Below are 16,630 nucleotides of genomic sequence, written 5' to 3' on the forward strand. Positions count from 1 at the left end.
GTCCGGAGGAGTCAGGGAACAAGAAACCAGGCTGTCAGGTGCAATGACTGCAGATTGGGATGTAACATGGATCCTTGACTCTGAGACAGCAGAGAAGGAGAGACAGGCAGGGGGAGAGGCTCCCTGGCACTGAGTTGGAGCAGCAGGGAGAACCAGTGCTGACGCGGCCACCGAGGTGCTATGAGAATCATCGTGGCCGAGGACGATTTTAGGTGTACCAACGTTCGCATGATCAGAGGGAACGGAGGGAATGCATACAGGAACCTCCCTTCCCAGTCGAGTAGGAAGGCATCCGCTTCCAGACGGTCCTGCGAGTACATCCGAGAACAATATAGTGGTAGTTTGTGTGTCTCCGGAGAGGCAAACAGATCCACCTGTGGCGTTCCCCAGCGAGCGAAAACCTCGCGTAGAACTGCTGAGTGTAGAGTCCACTCGTGCGGTTGCAGAAGTCGACTCAGTTTGTCCGCCAGGCAATTCCGTTCTCCTTGGATGTAGACCGCCCGGAGGAAGATGTTCCGGGAGGCCGCCCACTCCCAGAGGCGAAGAGCCTCGGAGCAGAGGGGCCATGACCCCGTTCCTCCCTGCTTGTTCACATAATACATTGCCACCTGATTGTCCGTGCGGACGAGGACCACCTGGTCCTGCAATATGTGAACGAAGGCTCGAAGTGCTAGGAAGATGGCCCGCAGCTCTAGCACGTTGATATGACACTGACGGTCTTCTGCCGACCACAGGCCCTGCGTGCGAAGACCGTCGAGATGGGCTCCCCACGCGTACTCCGAGGAGTCCGTGGTCAGGACCTTGCGAAAAGGCGGAGTGCGGAACAATAGCCCCATGGACAGATTTGAAGAGTCTGTCCACCAACGCAGCGATTTCCGCAAGGGCGGAGTTACCGAAATGAGGCGAGACACCGGGTCGCACTCCTGACGCCACTGGGACGCGAGGGTCCACTGAGGGATCCTCAGATGTAGCCTCGCAAACGGCGTGACATGTACCGTCGAGGCCATATGGCCCAGCAGCATCATCATGCGCTTGGCCGACACCCTCGATAGTTGAGAGACCTGGCGGCTCATCCGTACCAAGGCTTCCAACCGCTGGGTCGGCAGGTAGGAGCGTAGGCGCACCGTGTCCAGCACCGCACCTATGAATTGAAGAGACTGCGACGGCCTCAACTGAGACTTTGGAAAGTTTATCTCGAACCCGAGAGTTTGCAGGAAGGTAATAGACTGTCGGGTCGCTGAGATAACCCCCTCCCTGGTCGGGGCTTTGATGAGCCAATCGTCCAGGTAAGGGAACACGTGGAGTCCCCGTGACCTGAGGGCTGCTGCAACCACCACCATGCACTTCGTGAATACTCGTGGGGACGCGGCCAGGCCGAAGGGCAGTACCCTGTACTGGAGGTGGAGGTCCCCCACCTGGAATCGTAAGAATCTTCGACAGGCGGGGTGCACCGGAACATGGGTGTATGCTTCCTTCAGGTCGAGGGAGCACATCCAGTCCCCTTCCTCCAAGAGGGGATACAGAACCGGGAGAGATAGCATTCGAAACTTCTCCCGGGCCAGGAATTTGTTGAGCTTCCTGAGGTCCAATATGGGGCGCAGGTCCCCGGTCTTTTTTGGGACCAAAAAGTAGCGGGAGTAAAACCCCGTACCCCACTGGTCCTTGGGGACCGGCTCGACCGCCCGAAGCTTCAAGAGGGCTTTGGCTTCGGTTATAAGGGTCGGCAGCTGCGAACGGTTGCAGGGGACTAAACTCGGGGGACTGTCCGGTGGCGAGGACACAAAGTTGAGCGAGTAGCCCTCGGAGACGATCCGGAGCACCCAAGCGTCTGAGGTAATCCCGGTCCATGCCTCCCGGAAGGACCGGAGACGGCCCCCGATAGGAAGGGGTTCCTGTGAAAGTGCGGAGGGGAACCCGCCCCGTCCGCTCAGCCCGTCAAAAGGAAGGCGCTGGCTTAGAAGGGCCCTGCGCCGGGGCTTGGGTTTGTCCCCCTCTGCCTCGTTGAGACGGACGTCTCGGAGGCGGTCTCGAGAAAGCCGGGGTCGACTTCTGAGGGTATCGGCGCGGCGGAGGCCGAAAGGGTTTCTGAGGCGGGGGCCTAGGTTTGGGGCGGACCAGGGATGCTAGAGAGCGCTCCTGTTCCGACAAGCGTTTGGTCGCCGCATCCAACGACTCGTCGAATAACTCGGACCCCACACAAGGCAAGTCTGCCAGGCGTTCCTGCAGGTTTGGGTCCATGTCGAGGGTGCGAAGCCAGGCCAAGCGGCGCATGGCCACCGCGAGGGCCGACACCCTCGAAACCAGCTCAAAGGCGTCGTACACTGCATGGAATAGGTACAACCGCAATTGAGACAGGTTGGACATAAACTTGTCGAATCCTGCTCTTTGGGAGTCCGGTAACGAGTTTCGATATTGAGGAAGATCCTTCACCATACCCCGCAAATAGGAGGAAAAGGTGAAGGCGTAATTTAGAACCCTGGTGGCCATCAGGGAATTTGAATAGAGGCGACGGCCAAACTTGTCCAGGGTCCGCCCTTCCCTGCCTGGTGGAACCGTCGCAGAAACCCGTGAGGGCTGTGATTTTTTAAGAGCTGACTCCACCAGAAGGGACTGGTGTGAGAGCTGCGCCTTATCGAACCCTTTAGGAGGAATCGTTCTATACTTCGATTCCATTTTTGAAGGTACAGACGTGACTGTAAGAGGGTTTGACAAGTTCTTCAGCCAGGTCTGCAGAAGGACGCTGTTGAGAGGGAGTCTAGGCACCTCTCTAGGAGGAGTGGGGAGGTCCTGTTCCTCCAAAAATTCTTTGGAATACCGAGAACATACCATCTGGTCAATCCCCAGGGCTTGGGCCATGTCCTGAACGAAGGATGAAAATGAGGACGGCCTAGCCTGGGGAGACGGGGTTCTCGACCGCCCCAACGAGGAGAGGGGGGAGGCCTCATGGGAATAATGAGGATCCCTAACCGATCCCGAATCCCAGGATCCCCTCTCGAGGACCCTCGAGGGGGAAGGGGAAGTTGTCCTCCTCGCAGAGCCCTTGGGTGAGGACCCCGGGGTTCGTGGGACACTTTCCCGTTTCCTCGGCGAGGCGGCCCGGGAAGACTTCCCACGAGGTGAGCGGAGGAGCCTCGGATTGTTGAGGCGCAACTCCGACACCTGCAGCGCCTCGCCCCCGAACGACGAGGAACGGTCGCGCCGAGGCGAGCCTCGAGGTCGCTTAGACTTCCTCGATCGACGCCCTGTTCGAGGTCGCGTCGAGGGCGAGGCGTGTCTGGAAGACCCGGAGGAAGAGGAGGAAAGACGGCGCACTCTGCGCAACTTTTCTTTGGGCCTTACACTCCGCTCAGGGGGTTCCCCCGAGGTCGAGGTCCGGGGCGGGGCCGAGACCGAGGTGAACGGGGTCACTGTACCCGAGACCGAGGTCGCCGAGGCCGGGGCTCCCGCGGTCGAGGGGGCCGAGGCCGGGGCCTCCGAGACCGAAGGCGCTCCGGCCGAGGTCGAGGCCGCCGGGACCGCAGCACGCTGCAACACTTCCAGGGCTCCCGATAGCTCCGATGAGATCAGAGCTCGGAGGAGATCCTGGAAGGCCGGAATCCCCACGAAGGTGGGGAGTTCCGAGTCCGGGGCACACTCCCTGGAGGGCGACCTCGGTCTCGAGTATTCCCTCGGGGTGTGCGGAGTCGAGGTCCGATGCGGGGCCGGGGTCGACCCACCCGCTTTGGCCTGACTCGAGGATGGCTTCTTTGCTGAAGGGGATGGAACAGAGGACTTACCCGAAGCTTGCTTCACTGACGACGCCTTCGAGGATGAGGGTCGGGGCGAGGCCGAGGCCCCTGAGGACGCCGAGGCCGAGGTCAAGGCCGGGGCCGAAGCCGGGGCCGACGTCGAGGCCTTAGGCGGCGCGTCGACGGCGAACAAATCCGCCATTCTGGCCTTGCGGCGACGTAGGGCCCTGTTTTGGAAGGTAGAGCAGCGATCACACGACTCTGTCGGATGTTCGGGCCCCAGACAGACAATGCACCACCGGTGAGGGTCAGTGATGGAAAGCAACCTCTCGCACCGGCTGCACTTTTTGAATCCCGTAACAGGACGGGACATCCACGAAGAAAAAGAAGAAGGCCGGGAACGTACCGACGTCCCCGGCCACGGCTTCCGGGAGCCCCCGGAGCCAGACGAAAACGAAATACTTTTTTTTTTTTTTTGAAAAGAAAAAAGCAGTACCGCGAACTAATTCGATGGAAAAATAAACTAAACGCGGCAGCTAGAAGGCAAAAACACTGGAGCTCAGATCCACAGGGCTTTCTTGCTCCGCGGAAAAATTTGAACTGAGGACCACGAGGTGGGATGCGCCCTCTAGTGGGCGAGAAGGCACGCACATGCGTGGTGCAGTGTGCAAACTTGAAACTTCTATCAAGTTTGCTTGAAAAGCTGTCCGCGCCGGGGCTCCGTAGATGACGTCACCCACATGTGAGAATATCATGCCTGCTTGTCCTGGGATAAAAATGCAATACAAGTTACTCCATCTCTATGAACCTCCCCCATAAATCCTCAAATTGTTGCCTCTGGCGTGTAAGTAAAGCAGAAAGCCTAAATTTCTCACATACCCATCCCAATTTCACTCGCATCATCGCCACCGTAGGAATCGTGTGGCTCTTCCAAAGAGATGCCAGTACAAGTCTAGCAGCTGTAAAAGCCAGTCTAGCCAACCTGTCCTGCGTGGCCTCCACTATCCCAGGGAGTACCCCCAGCAACGCCGCCCCCGCTCCAAACGGTAGTTGACATTGCAAGAGACACCCCACATATCGGAACACCTGAGTCCAATAGTCCACTAGGAGAGGACACTCCCACCACATATGAAAGAATGTACCCCTCAAACCACACCCTCTCCAACATTCCCCCGTACATGAGGCATTCATCTTTGCAAGCACCACCGGAGTAACATACCATCTCACCAGGAGCTTAAGAGCATTTTCAACCAGTTGTGGAGCCACCGCCACATGATGTATGCGCAGTGCTATTTGTTCCCATTCCTCAGTCGTGTAGATAATCCCCAAATCTACCTCCCAAGCCCGCATATATGACGTCTTCCGATCCGGGTCGGCCAGCAGTAATCGATACAATTGAGAAATGCAGCCCCTACGCACAGGGTCCCCCAACATTAACTCAAACCTCGAGCGCTTATATGCGGCAGGGTCTCCCACTTTAAATCGCATAATATAATCCTTCACCTGTAAATAGGGGAATATATCTCGCTGCTCCAAATGGAAAGAGGCCTGGACCTCAGGAAACCCCCGAATATGCTCCCCCTCCAACATCTGTCCAAACCATCTCAGCCCCCCTCGCTCCCATCTACAAAAGACTCCACCCTCCCTACCCGGAGCAAAGTCCTCCGCATACCGAATAGGCAAAAGATGGAGTCCCCGCATCTTACCCACCAGTTTTCTATAAGCCCCCTTCCAGATCCGAAGCGTCCATCGTATAAAAGGATTAGAGATAGAAGCAATATCCATCTCCCGCAAGCCCACCCACGGTAGGTAAGACATAGCCGGTATGCCCCTAGGGTCCCCCAATAGGCCCAGTTCCACCTGAACCCACAGTTTAGCTGGGTTCACATGCCAGTCCACAACCGCCCTAAGCTGCGCCGCCCTATAGTACAGTTCCAAATTGGGTAGTCCCAATCCCCCCTCCTCCTTAAATTTGAACATGGCATATCTCGCCACCCGAGGACGCCTGCCCCTCCATATAAAATGCAAAAGCATCCTATGCCAACGAATAAAATAGGCCCTAGGGATTTCAACCGGAAGCACTTGAAATAGGTAAAGGAATCTGGGCAGGACCATCATACGCACCACCTCCATTCTGCCCATCCAGGAAAGGTACAGAGGGTCCCATCTATCCAGATCCCGTCGCACCATCTCTCCCAAAGGGAGATAATTAAGGCGGAACAGGGTATCCCACTCCACCCCCAGCCATATCCCCAGGTATTTAATAGGGCCCGTCACCCACCGGAAGGGTACCCCCTTTTGCAGGTCCAGGGCCTCCGCCACTGGTACCGAAATATTCAAGATCTCCGTCTTAGACAGATTAGCTTTAAAGCCTGAAATCCGCCCATAGTCTCGCATCAAATCCCGCAGAGCCAAAAGCGACCTCTCCGACCCCTCCACTATGGCCAAAATATCATCCGCGAAAAGGGACAGTTTATGTTCCTCCCCCTGCACCCGCACCCCCTTCACAAGCCTAGACAGACGGATACTTTGAGCTAAAGGCTCGATCACCAAAGCAAACAACAGAGGAGAAAGCGGGCACCCCTGCCTCGTCCCTCGATGCAATTCAAAGGGCTTGGAGTAGACCCCATTAACTTTGACACATGCCATCGGGTTGTGGTATAACGTGAGAATCCAAGAAATAAAACGCGACCCGAAGCCCATCTGGCGCAGAACCGCCTCCATAAACGTCCAATCCACCCTGTCGAACGCCTTTTCGGCATCCACCGCCACCGCCACCCACGGAGATCCTGATCTACGAGCCTCCCACACCAAGTTCAACACCCGCCTAATACCATCAGCCGCCTGACGCCCCCCAATGAACCCCACCTGATCCGGGTGGATCAGGTCCGGCATATGAGTCGCCATCCTATCTGCCAGAATACGGGCCAGGATTTTGGTATCTATCCCTAATAGAGAGATAGGTCTATAGCTGCCACACAGGGACACATCTTTCCCTGGCTTAGGAAGTATCGTAATCCCTGCCAAGCGCATATAGAAAGGCAGACGCTCTCCCTCTTTCAGAGAATTAAATAATCTAGTTAGCAGGGGTGCAACCAGAGGAGAAAGTTTCTTATAGAACAGCCCTGTAAACCCGTCTAGTCCGGGGGACTTTCCCGGCTTCAAATGTCTAATAACATGTAACACCTCCTCCACCGTGATATCCCCCTCCAGCCCCAGTGCGTCCGAGCTAGATAGGGTAGGCAGTCCCAAATCCCTCAAATATGCTTGGCTCTCCACCTCCGAGCCCTTAAGCTCTGGGGTATAAAGCTCCTGGTAAAACTCCCTAAACCGCCGCTGAATGCCTACCTCATCAGTAATTACCGTACCATCGCGCTCCTTAATAGCCAAAATATTACTCCTAGACTGCTTCAGTTTGACCCTTTGAGCCAAAAGTTTGCTAGCCCGATTTCCCGATTCAAAATATTTAAGCTTCACTTTCTCAAGATTAAACTTAATCACCTCATCTTCCAGCTTCCCAAGGGCCATCCGGGTTTCCTGAAGCCGAAGCCTCAACTGCGGGTCCCCCTGTCCCCTCTTATGTTGATCCACCAGAGTGCGGAGCGTCTCCCGGAGCTGCAATTCCTCCTGCTGCCGGGATTTTTTCTTATAAGCAGCTATAGAAATCAATTCCCCCCTTAACACCCCTTTTAGACTTTCCCAGATCGTCATAGGGGAGAACTGATCCACATTGTTAAACTCTAAGAAATCATATATCCCCGCTTCCAACTTTTGCACTATTTTCGGATCTCCCAGCAGGGCATCGTTCAATCTCCAATACGTATCTCCCCCCCGAGGTCCTCCCCATTTCAGATCCACCCATAGCGGGGCATGGTCTGACCATCCAATGGTATCAATCTTGGTATCTATCACTCTACCCCCCCACCCTTTATCCACACATACCAGATCAATGCGAGTGTATACCTCATGTACGGGGGAATAGAACGTGTAGTCCCGACCCATCCAATGTTGGACCCGCCACCCATCCTCCACATTGAGGACTTCCAGAAATCTCTTCAGACATTTTCTATCCTTCTTAAGTCTATCACCCCCCTTGCCTGTGGAATCCCACTCTGGATTAAGAACCAAATTAAAGTCCCCCCCCACCACCACAGGCCCCACCTTAACCGACAGGATTTTAGACAGGAGGAGGTCAAAAAAGTGACCCTGTTGAGAATTAGGTGCATATAAATTAACCAATGTTACCCGAGTTCCATCAATAGTACCAGTCCAGATAAGCCACCTCCCACCTTCATCCCTCCATTCCTTGTCTGGAACCACCCGCAACTTATGGGAGAACAAAATCCCCACCCCCGCCTTTTTCCGCTCCACCCTATTGGAGGCCCAAACCCTCACTGGATATTCCCGAAACTGTACCAGCTTTTCCCCAGCTTTTACAAAATGAGTTTCTTGAACAAAACAGATATCAAAACGTAGGCGCTTAATTTCTTTCAACAACAATTGCCGTTTACGTGGCATGTTAAGCCCCTTAACATTCAAACTGCCCAATCTAAGCATATTATCCCCCCCCATCCCCCACTAAAGACATCGCTCCCATCACCCCTGCCTCTCCCCCCATCTTCTCTCTATGTAATCCATTCCCCCCTCCTCCCAGTCCCACCCTCCCTCCCTCCTCTCCCCTCCTCCCCACCTCTCCCCTCCCCCCTCCCCACCAAACCCGCTCTCCCATTCTCCTCCCTCCCTCCAAGACTTCAAGTGACTTCACCTCCCCCCCATGTCACCTTCGTGATACCTCCCGTCCCCACATCCACACCTCATACTCACCACGTCCCCCCCCAAGCACTCCCCAGACCATCACCAGGCACACTCCCAAAGTCACCACTAAATCAACAGCAAAGTCCAGGACCCATTAACAGATAAGCTTCACCGCCCTCAGCCAGCCGCTCAGGTGATCGGGGCCGCAGCTGCCCTCTGCTCGTCTGCTCCTCCCTCTTGTCGAACGCTCTGCCGTCCTCTCCGTCTCTGGGGCACCGCTTTCCACTGATACCGCTCCAACTTCTGCGCCGCCACTTTGCTCAAAACAGCATCTCCCATTTTCACCAGGCCCTCCTTCAGAAGCATCGCCTGCAGCTCCGCCACGGTCGTCACCCGCTTATGCACTCCATTGAAAGTAACCAGTAGACCAAACGGGAACAGCCATCTATATCTCAAGTTATTCTGCTTCAACACCTCCAGCAGCGGGCGAAACTCCCTCCTCTTCTGCAAAGTTATACTCGAGAGATCTTGAAATATCTCCACTTTCAAATTCTTCCAGGAGATAACACCCAAGTCTCTAGCTTTCTTCACCAGACGATCCTTATCGGGGAAGTGGTGGATACAAGCAATAATATCTCTCGGGTAATCCCCAGTCTTCGGACCCAGGGTTCGGTGCGCCCTATCCACTCTCAGGCCCCCAGTAGTGTTGTCAGGGGCCCCACCATCCGCCAGCAGGAACCGGCTGAGCTCCTGCACCACAGCCGCCGCGTCCCCATACTCAGCTGTTTCTGGGACTCCCCGGATCCGGACATTATTCCTTCGGGACCTATTTTCCAGGTCCTCCACTTGGGCACAGCAGTCTAGAAGATCTTTTTGGACTGCCTTCACCTGAGTTGTGAGTCCCTGAACCGTCTCTTCTTGCTCCCCCAAGCGTTTTTCATTGTCCTCCACTCTGCCCAGCAAGTCTGCAAAGTCCTGCCTTATCTCCTTTACAGCCTCTTTGATTTTACCCTTTACAGCCGCCACCTCCTCTTTAATTTCAGTGGCCCACAGTTTCAGGTCGGCTTTTGTCACAGCCGCCGCCGACCCAGCTCGCCGTAGCCTCGGGGAAGCACCGCGCTCAGACTCCTCTTCCGACGCGCTGTCTCCCGACTCGCGCGCGGACATGCCCGAGGTCCCGCGCACGTGGCGGAGGCCTCCCTGCTCACCGCCGCGCTCCGTCGCTCTGCCGGGCTCCACTCGTTTTTTTGTCGGCATCCCGCAAGAGCCCCAGGCTTCCCCCACACTCGTCCTACCTCGGGCGCACCGATTGCAGCGTCCCGCAACGGGAAAGTTTTGCTCTTTAGAGAGGAGAGTCAGAGCAAAGTCCCTAACCCTCCATCTCGGATCGTGACGTCACCGGAAGTCCGTCCTGGGATAATCTTAAGTACCTTAAACTACTGTACCTTAGACTAATGCAATATTATATACTTGGGGTCTTTCAAGAAAACCATCACACAACTGAAAATCGTTCAAAACACTGCAGTTCGTCTCATTTATGGCCTCAAGAAATCGGACCATGTAAGCCCGCACTATAAAAACTACACTGGCTGCCTGTGGAAGCAAGGGCGATCTTTAAGTTTGCTTGCCTTTGCTTCAAAACCATAACAGGATCATCCCCAATCTATCTGTCTCATCATTTCAAATTTTCAGGCAAAACCTGTACACACAGTGCCTACCTGTTCACTTTTCCATCCTTGAAGGGCTGTATCTACAAGAGATTCCTTGACAGAACATTATCATTCCAAGAAGGCAAATGGAACAAATGTTTAACCAATTTTATCTCAAGTGTACTTTCTTATCAAACTTTCAGGAAGTCAATCAAAACTTCTCTCTGATAAATTTCCCTGACCCCATTCCTACCTTGATGTACTTCTAGACCACTTCCAGATAAATTTGGCCAATCTTAACATACTAATGCATCTTAACATACTAATGTAACTTCGAAAAGCTTTCTGTCATATTGCTGTTTGTATGCAGTCTCTTCCTCTGTAAACCGCTTTGAACGGTTTGTGGTATATAAAAATAAAGTTGTTATTATTATTATTGTAAGCCACAATGAATCCTTGCTGAAAATTGCAGGGTATAAGAACTGTATGGTATAGTATGGTAAGGAGACATACACGTTTTATATGAGTGAGACATACCTGTTCCAATGTAGAGGGTCCTGTAACACATGTTAACTGGAACACCAGCTCCTACCATGAGGGGATAGAAGACAGCTCGGGCCTGTACTTCTTTTCTCTGTACTATAGGGGGCAGAAAAAAAGTATTAAATAGTTGGGCTTCCAATATATATGTTGGCTTTAAATGCTTAGACTTTTTTTTACTTCTTTTTTATTTTCAAAAGTTTAATCTTTGTAACATAAATAAGAGTACAGAAATTTACACCTCCTCCAGTCCACTAGTAATAAGAGCAAGGACAAAATTTCAGGAAACTATATCAAACAAAAATAAGAAAAAGCTAGTAGCACTACGTTTCATATCTATGGAGTAAACATACTTGCTAATCCTAAGGCCGTGATTGCTCGTTCATCCTATCTGTAGTTAAAAAATAACCCAGCTAGATATGTTGGTTCATAAAAAATATATCTAGATCTATAATGTGGACTTTAGAAATAATTTCATATTTTTGGGGTAATTTCTAGGAGATTGGTATTTTGTAAATTTTTTCTTTTCCTACGTTGCATACTTGTTATGGGCATCAACATGACAGATGAGGTTCAATGTGGGTAAGTGTAAAGTGATGCATGTAGGTAACAAAAATCTCATGCACGAATACAGGATGTCTGGGGCGGTATTTGGAGAGACCTCCCAGGAAAGAGACTTGGGAGTTCTGATCAACAAGTCGATGAAGCCGTCCATGCAATGTGCGGCGGCGGTGAAAAGGGCAAACAGAATGCTAGGAATGATAAAGAAGGGGAACACGAACAGATCGGAGAGGGTTATCATGCTGCTGTACTGGGCCCTGGTGCGCCCTCACCTGGAGTACTGCATCCAACACTGGTCGCCGTACATGAAGAAGGACACGGCACTACTCGAAAGGGTCCAGAGAAAAGCGACTAAGATGGTTAAGGGGCTGGAAGAGTTGTCATACAGTGAAAGATTAGAGAAACTGGGCCTCTTCTTCCTCGAACAGAGGAGATTGAGAGGGGACATGATCAAAACATTCAAGGTACTGATGGGAATAGACTTAGTAGATAAGGAGAACGAGAGGGCACTCTCTAAAATTGAAAGGGGATAGATTCCGTACGAACATAAGGAAGTTCTTCTTCACCCAGAGAGTGGTAGAGAACTGGAATGCTCTTCCGGAGTCTGTCATAGGGGAAAACACCCTCCAGGGATTCAAGACAAAGTTGGACAAGTTCCTGCTGAACCAGAACGTACGCAGGTAGGGCTACTCTCAGTTAGGGTGCTGGTCTTTGACCAGAGGGCTACTAAATGAGTGGATTGCTGGGTACGATGGACCACTGGTCTGATCCAGCAGAGGCAATTCTTATGTTTAATTAAATATTTGAAATAAAAAAAATAAATTAAAAAAAATAATAATAAAAAAAAAATATATATATATATGAATGATATCTAGTTACTTATTTACAAGGGAAACTTAACCAATTCAAACCACCAATTTTTATTACATGAGCTCTTAGAAGTAAAAGTTGCTGATTTTTTTATGTAGGTTGTAAGACATCAGGATAAACCCATGCATTACAGTTAAAAAAGATGTATCACAATTCTAAACAAACAACTTTAGTATCCAGTTCCTATTTGGCTCTAAAACAAACTCTGCAATCAAAGAAGCATGAGACAGTCTCTTCTTCACCTTTTATATGTTGGGTTATATTCAAAGTATCAAAGGAAATATCTGAAGCAGGTACCAATAGTTGTCCTCTCTCTCTTTTAGCAAATGGTGGTAATTGATAAACTCTTGAAATAAGACAGTGTCCCATAAATGTTTTTCCTGTGGCACATCCACAACCCCACCTCACAACTCTGCATGCATGCGCATGTCATCACATGCACGTCTGTGCATGCTCGGAGGCCCTCCAGGCATGGCCTCGAGCTCAGGGAAAACAAGACGAGGTTCGTGTGGGGCAGAGAGGAGCAGACACCGGAAGTGACACTAATCCCTGGCGGCATACAGTTTGCGATTCACTGGAATAGAAGGACAAGAATTTTCTGGCATTTTCAGAACTTCCAAGAAATCTTTTTTAAAGTCAGAATTGGAGCTACTGAGGGTAACTTTGAAAAGTTGGTAAGCGTAAGAGTTTGAGAGTGTACTGTATTTTCTAAGTTCTCCAGATTCCTATGAATCATCACATTATCTTTCACAAAACTAGAATGTTGATTAGAAAGAGTTTTGAGGATTCTTTAAGTTGAAACCAACTTATTTTCTAGAAGTTACCCTCAAGTCCAAATTTTATCTTGAACAGAATGCTCCACTAATTAAGACAAAGAAGCAAACTAAAGAAACAGAAAACGCAAACCTTGCAAAGGATTCCCAGAAGGAATCTAAAGTTGCATTTACTGCAAAAATCAAGTATTCAGGCTGTCCCTGCATTTTCTTTGGCACATATCCAAAAGGAGGGAGAGGAGGGTGTAGTGGATGACATGGTTGGGCAGACTAGATAGTTCATATAGTCTTTATTTGCCTTTATTTTCTGCCTTGAAGCTTTTTATGGTGGGCAGGGAAGAGAAGGTTGAGTGAAAGACTAACTTCAGAAATTATCTTTAGCATCTTTTTGTCTATTGTTGTTTGCCATACCATTTAAACAGCACAGCTTCTGCCTCATTGGAGAGATACTGGCAAAAGAAGTGTCAGTTCCTTTATTCTGCTTTATGCAAGGAAAGAAAGAAAACCACATATCTAGTGATGAGTGGAGAGCAAGAAAATGTGGTAGAAATAATTCCAGTGGGTGCCACTAATTACAAAGAACTTCCTGTACCATTTTGATGACTATACACAGCACGTTTTGTGAACTCCAGGAGATGACTGACATAATGCAATGGTTAAGAATGCTAACAGAAAATCTGAGATATTGAAATCATACCCAATACACCCTAGCTCAGGGATCTCAAAGTCCTTCCTTGAGGGCCGCAATCCAGTCGGGTTTTCAGGATTTCCTCAATGAATATGCATTGAAAGCAGTGCATGCACATAGATCTCATTCATATTCATTGGGGAAATCCTGAAAACCCAATTGGATTGTGGCCCTCAAGGAGGGACTTTGAGATCCCTGCCCTAGCTTAAGAGTGAGGCTCACTCTTGTCTTGGTATACACAAACACAAACTCATTTGGAGATACTAGAAACCTTACCTAACCACTAATACAACCATCTTCTGTTTTCAATCTGTAGAAAGTCATGAAATGTGTTCCCCTTGCATTCTTAAATTTAGATCATGCTCCACTTAGCATGAAGCCAATCCTCCACCACAGGGCACCCAAACCCCTTTGCAGCTGTCAAAATAGAAGCAGAGCCTAAATCTGTGGGGTGCTAGGAACTGTGCATTAGATGTAGCTACAAGCATGATCCCTTCTCAAACTCCACTTACCCTGTGAGTGGTTCCCAAGCTGAGGGGGCTGATGACCACTGGTACATCCTGCTACAGATGAAGTTTTGGAAGAGAAGAGTTGATGTATCCTCTGCAAAGCCAGGAACTTCACCAACCTATCATCTAGCAGACTAATTTCTAGCTCTAGAAAAAATAACACAGGGTAAGTGCCAAAAACAAAACTTAAGGCAAGTACCTACCCTTGTCTTCTTCCCAAGGCAAAATACAAATCATTCCTATCCCTCCTGCCTACAACTTATGGCAAGTACTCATTCCCATGTATTCTTCTGCCCCATGCTACTCCTCCCTGCCCCCAACTTGAAAGCATTACATTAAACAAATAAGGTTCTATACTATCTCCTCTTTTTAATCTTCTTCTTTGACCGCTCTTAACTTAGGACAACATAAGAACATAAGAAACGCCCTCACCGGATCAGACCGAGGTACATCTAGTCCGGTGATTCGCACACGCGGTGGCCCATTTAGGTACTCCTTTTTGGACAAACATTGGACTTTACCATTTTTGTCTACACTGAAGATATTCAGATTCTCTATACTTTGAATCTTATAGTATTGAGGAATTACCAAAATTAATGATAATTTGAAACCAATAACAGATTGTCTTACATTTCACAAATTAAAAATGATTTATATCGTCACCATTTTTATTACAAAATGGTAAAATTTCCAGAGCAAATACCATCTGTGTTTTGGGAGTCATTTTAGATTCACAACTTAGATATAAACAACAAATTGCTCAAGTAGTTAAATGTTCTTTTTACAAGTTGCGAATTATCAGATCTATTTGATCTTTTTTTTTTTCCATCTGCTCTAGCTCTCCTTATTCATTCATTAGCAAATAGATTATTGTAATTCACTTTATGTTGGTCTTCCACAAAAAGATTTACAAAGACTACAATTTATACAGAATACTGCTGTATGTCCGATTCATAATGCTCAAAGATATGATCATTTAACTCCTTTGCTGAAAAAAGAACATTGGCTTCCCCTCCCCCCATGTTGTGGGGATTCCGTGAGGATGGAGGCTCTCCAAAGGGCTCCTTCCTGCCCTCCAGCCATACCCGCCCCTCCACAAAGGCACACACAACGCTCCCTGTATGCTGCCCGCAGCAGACCTGGAAGATTTCCCTCAGACGTCAGAGATGATGCCAGAGGGAAGACTTCTGGGTCAGCCATGTGCAGGAACCACCGCCTGCAGCCTTGCAAAGAAGCGAGTAAGGCAGGAAGGAGGCAGCCCACCTGGAGGCTCTGTCTGATACACACTTGCGGGAGGAGGGCACAAGTATTTGAGCCACAGAAGGGAGACAGGAAGCGGGCACAAACTTAGGACGTAGTATGCAAGAGGGAGGAATGTTGGACATGGTGGTGGAGAGGGAACAGTGGGACAGACTGAAAGGAATGCAAGAGGGAGGAATGTTGGACATGGTGGTGGAGGGAATGAGAGAGATGTGGCATGGTGTTGGAGAGGGATGATAGAAGGAGAAATGTTGGGCATTGGGAAGGGACAAAAGATGCTGCACAAAGTTTGGGAGATGAGAGAGAAAGAAATGTTGGATGTGGTAGTAGAGGGGATATGGGAGATGCCTGGGATCCTTCTCTCTCTCTTTCCCCACTCCCTTTGCAGCAAGGGAAGGAAATGAGAGAAAGAGATGGTGGACAGTGAGAGAGAGTGACATGTTGCAAATGGTGGTGAAGGAGAGAGGAAGAAATGCTGCACCGGATGGGGGAGCGGAAAAAGAGGGAGAATGATCCAGGATAGAAGGGAGTGAGGATGGGAGGAAGGGAAGAGAGAAATTCTGGACATAGTAAAAGGAGCCAATGGATAGTAGCCACTTGAAGAAGAATTTGCAGCAGACATGAAAGTGGAAAAAAAGAGAAATGAACCAACTTGATGGAAAAATAAATCTCCAGACAACAAAGGTAAAAAAAGGAATTTATTGACTGAAATATGTTAGCTTTGGGAAATGAATATAGCAGATGTCTTTATATTGTGTTCAACAGAAAAGGAAATGCATTTCCTTTTCATTTCTCCAGTGTTGAAGTTATTTGCTGACCCTTGATGTAGCTAGTGGGGATCCCGAAACACTGCCTGCTGAGGACCTCCTCCAAAAAGGTGACCAGAACTCCTGTCCACCAAGCGTGGAAGTCGCTGGCAGCATCCCTGAGCCACTGAGGTGCTAGCATCTGTGACTCAGGGATACTGCTTCTGCCTGCCAAGCTTGGCAAATGAGACCCTTGGCCACTTTCAGAGAAAGTCCTCAGCTAACAGCTTGAGGGTCCTCATCAGCTGAAGTTTTTATATTTATATTAGAAGCTCTGGCAGAGACCCGTTTACAAAGTATTTTTTCTTCCAAATTAATAAAGTGTCTTCGCTTATTTTAAATGTGTCTCTACCAGAGCCTTTAATAAAGTAGCATAATTAAATGAAATAACTACTTTTGAAATTTTGGGGGATGGGTGGGGACGGATTCGATTTCTGTCCCCACGCAACTCTCTACTTCCTCTTTCACATAGAATTACCGTATTTTCACGC

The 16,630-nt window shown here is 49.7% G+C and overlaps 1 protein-coding gene across 5 annotated transcripts in view; it reads right to left on the minus strand.

The window, feature by feature from the left end:
* Window positions 1–16,630, minus strand: part of PHF12 (PHD finger protein 12) — a 169,103-nt gene that overhangs the window by 16,348 nt on the left and 136,125 nt on the right. For all 5 annotated transcript variants that reach the window (XM_033921692.1, XM_033921691.1, XM_033921690.1 and 2 more), the window contains 2 exons: window positions 14,077–14,220; window positions 10,670–10,771 (listed from right to left, as the gene is read on the minus strand). In XM_033921692.1, the coding sequence (XP_033777583.1) occupies window positions 10,670–10,771; window positions 14,077–14,220 (246 nt within the window). The remainder of the gene's footprint in view (window positions 1–10,669; window positions 10,772–14,076; window positions 14,221–16,630) is intronic.

Source organism: Geotrypetes seraphini, chromosome 15 (assembly GCF_902459505.1).
Source record: "Geotrypetes seraphini chromosome 15, aGeoSer1.1, whole genome shotgun sequence".
Classification (NCBI taxonomy): domain Eukaryota; kingdom Metazoa; phylum Chordata; class Amphibia; order Gymnophiona; family Dermophiidae; genus Geotrypetes; species Geotrypetes seraphini.